The following is a 3892-nucleotide window of genomic DNA, read 5'->3' on the forward strand; positions in this document are numbered from 1 at the left end:
TAGTTGTAAACACCAAAGAATGTGCCTAGATTTGATTTTGCTGGCTTTGCATCTAATTCAGGTTAATGTCAAGGGCTTGAAAACTGGGAGGGAAGTGAAGATGGATCTAATGGTGATGGAGAATCTTTTCTTTGAAAAAAAGATACCTAGGGTGTATGATCTGAAGGGTTCATTACGCTCTCGCTACACATCCGGTGATAGCAAAGTCTTGTTAGATTCAAACCTCATAGAGGCACTGCATACAAAGCCTATATTTTTAGGGAGCCGAGCAAAGCGAAGATTGGAAAGAGCTGTCTGGAATGATACTTCGTTTCTTGCGGTATGTTATACCTTGTTATGCATGCTGTTTTAACCAATATATATATTGAAGATCTAATGAAACTTCAAGTTCCCACATGATTAGCACCAATTATCCTCTGCCATTTGTACTTTGCTGTATATGTCTTCTGTGTGTACTGTTTAACTGACTTGACAGTCTGGGATTTGCATAGGTACAAACTATGCATTTTTCAGCCTGTTGAAAGAACACTGTTTCTGTAATCTTCATCTTCCACACTCTGCATGTCTTGCTTTTAGTTTGCAAATAATGTAGTTACTAACAAGAACCATCCAAGTCTACCAGTCGGCTTTCTGAAATGATCATGTTAATCCAACCCTTCCCTCACCTTGTTATATATATTTATTTATTTCGAAAATGGTATTGCAATATATACTTATTTTGGAGTAATTTTTGTGTGAAAGCCATGTGACTCATAAGTGGCAATTTTAGGAGTTCACGTATTACTGAAAAATGAAAAATGACGGATGTAATTCTATCTGTTTTGCAGTCGGCGGATGTCATGGATTACTCGCTTCTTGTTGGAATCGACGAGGAGAAGAAAGAACTCGTCATTGGCATCATCGATTACTTGCGCCAATACACCTGGGACAAACAACTTGAGACTTGGGTGAAGGCCTCTGGCATCCTGGGAGGCCCCAAGAACGAAGCCCCCACCATTATATCCCCGATGCAGTACAAGAAGAGGTTCAGGAAGGCCATGTCCAAGTACTTCCTCACCGTCCCTGATCAATGGACCTCTTAACAACTACTCGTAGCGATTAACTAGACCGCCAGAAGCGTTCTGGCAACAGCGAATGTTGCGGTGAGGATCAGCTGATTCATTTTGTACACAGTTGTGGCAATTGGGCTGTAGGCATAGGTAGGATCACCCTCTCCCTGGATACCAAGCATGCTAATTGCAGTGTCCAGCCAAAGATAGGAGGTGTGATCGTTGTACATTGTGACCAACATAGTTACAAGACAAAGTTATCATATAATGCAGAGGAAGGTACTTCTGCTACATTAGGTTGTATGATACTACCCCAGAGTAGAGAAGTGTGCAATATACTCCCTCCGTCCGGAAATACTTGTCGAAGAAATGGATGTATCTAGACGCATTTTAGTTCTAGATACATCCATTTTTACCTATTTCTCCGACAAGTATTTTCAGACGGAGGGAGTACGAAATAAGTGCATTCAGCGGCACACTTACATATCATCTAGACTGATTTTTGCATTGATGGGTCCCAATTGGGTTTTGGCAATTAATAATATGGTAATTAAAAGAATTAATAGTCTATCAGCTTTATTTTAGAAACTCAAAGTCTATTTTGATTTTAGAAGCATTAATGGGCCCACTTTTTGTGCTTACTAGTTACAAGTGGTTGGTTGTGTTTGATGAATAATGGTACTAATGTAAGTAAGAGAATTAATAGTTTATCAAATTTATCAAGATAGGAGTAGTTCATTTTGATGAGTAGAAGCATTGATGGTGCCCACTTTTTGTGCTTACAAGTTACACCCTTTTTGTTCCTAAATATAAGACGTTTGGACAGTTTAATTTAATTTGCCAAAACATCTTACATTTAAAATTAGAGGTAGTACAAGTGGCTGGTTTTGTTTGGTGATTAATGATAAGGTAATTCAGAGAATTAATAGTTTATATCAAGTTTACTTTGGAAACTTTAGTTCATTTTGGTGAGTACACACATTAATTATGCCCGCCTTTTGTGCTTACAAGTTACAAAGTGGCTGGTCCTAAAACACATAGATCGTACTACGTCTGTAAACTAATATAAGACTTTTTAGACAAATCTAAAAAGTCTTATATTAATTTACAGAGGGTGTATTTATATGATTTTAGTTGATCCACACATACGGCAACTCTACTATCAAGCATGTCTAGCTAGGGATGAACTATCAAGACAAATATGACAAATCATATGGTATGGTGTAATGATATTGTATAGGCATTACATCCATAATCTATAGACCGGCGAAATGACCAACTCATCTATAACTAATGCTCCACCCAAAGACATCTACCAAAGTATGCATCCTCAAGTATTAAGTAAATAAAACATAACATTGCATTAAGTAAGGGATCGAGGCTGCAGAGATGTTAGGAGAGATTGGAAGGTAGTTGCGGAGGAGGTGCGACTGTCTCGAGAGGAGGAGATCGAGGCTGCAAAGACCTTCACCGGAGGCGGAGAAGATGGCCATAGTGACAACGATTATAGGGTATTTTGTCAATTACTTTCTTGGGGTTGAACGAACTGGCGAGGCGTAACTAATGGACAAGTTAGTGGGGCGTGTGGTGGCCGTTGGGCGCGCAGATGATGAAGGCCGCGTACAAGATGGATGTTAGGAGAGAGATGGAGAGAAGAGGAAGGGTATGCCATGTAGGTCCAGGTGGTCAGTGAGAGAAATGAGTGATCCCGGTCAGGGTTGTCCTTCCAAACAGGTCTAGGTTAGGTTTAGGGTTACAATTAAACGAGATCATTGAGTATAGGGTATGGACATTAGGGATTTAGAGGCCGGGGTTCATTTTTGTCGTCCTCTACAACCTTAAAGGTTTAAAACAAACTTCACTCTTGATAATATATTTCGCTCACCGCAAGCCCATCACAGAGAAAACGAGTCAGCTATCTTTGTATCCTGAATGACGAGAATATAACTATAAGCTCCTTTTCTCTTACCGTCATCATAATATTTCACTTTTGATCTTTCATCTAAAACGACCAATGGTTAGATGAAGAATTAGAGGGAAATATGCAGTAATAAATCATGCAAAACGCCACACATAATCTGACCATAAAGTAGTAATTTGTCAAATAACACAAAATAACTACGAGAATTACATCATATGGATCACAATCATATTAGACATCTCCTGTGATCTTTGCGTCGAAGGACAAGGAGAGATTGCGTCAAAGGACAACTACAAACTCATAGTCACTGTCTCTTTGTAGAACTTGAAAAGAAAATGATGTGACATGAGAATAGATCACATTTGACAGCAGGAAATGCCATTAGATGAATTCACTGGACTACTCACACACGATCATGGGAGAAATAGAGGGGGTCAATGAATAAGTTTATGATGGCGGTTCCCACCTCCATCAGAGTCCTGGAGCAGGGTTGTAGATAAGTTCCTCTTAGACCGCGAACAGTCGACGACATAAAAATTTCATGATGAATATGACACGTCATAAGAGGTATAAACGAGAGTCTAGGTACGAAGAGGTACGAGGGGGGCACCCCAAGTCCCACATGATGGGCCTGGGCATGCCGCCCATGTTTAGCAGGGTCGTCACCTCCACCCTTATGAACCTACATTTTTGTTTTGAATTGTCCAAATACCTGAAAGCAACATTATTAAGATAGATATCCATCGTTTCTGGCACTAGGTTAATATGTTAGTCCAAAAAAGTAACAATATACTGTATAATAGGGCAAAAATATAGCATGACACATTCAAAAATATAGCAATAATGCATTCAAATAAACATAAACAGTTTATCCTCGCTACCTTTAATACTCTTAACATGCAACTATGTCAACTCATCATGG

At 39.3% G+C, this 3892-nt stretch overlaps 1 protein-coding gene across 1 annotated transcript in view; it reads left to right on the forward strand.

Moving 5' to 3' along the window:
* LOC119363190 (putative 1-phosphatidylinositol-3-phosphate 5-kinase FAB1C) overlaps positions 1-1406 on the forward strand; it is an 8529-nt gene extending 7123 nt beyond the window's left edge. The window contains exons 10-11 of the mRNA XM_037628500.1: positions 58-319; positions 828-1406. Coding sequence (XP_037484397.1) covers positions 58-319; positions 828-1082 — 517 coding nt within the window. The 3' untranslated portion in view covers positions 1083-1406. The remainder of the gene's footprint in view (positions 1-57; positions 320-827) is intronic.
* Positions 1407-3892: the final 2486 nt, after the last annotated feature.

This window comes from Triticum dicoccoides, chromosome 2B (genome assembly GCF_002162155.2).
Source record: "Triticum dicoccoides isolate Atlit2015 ecotype Zavitan chromosome 2B, WEW_v2.0, whole genome shotgun sequence".
Lineage (NCBI taxonomy): Eukaryota > Viridiplantae > Streptophyta > Magnoliopsida > Poales > Poaceae > Triticum > Triticum dicoccoides.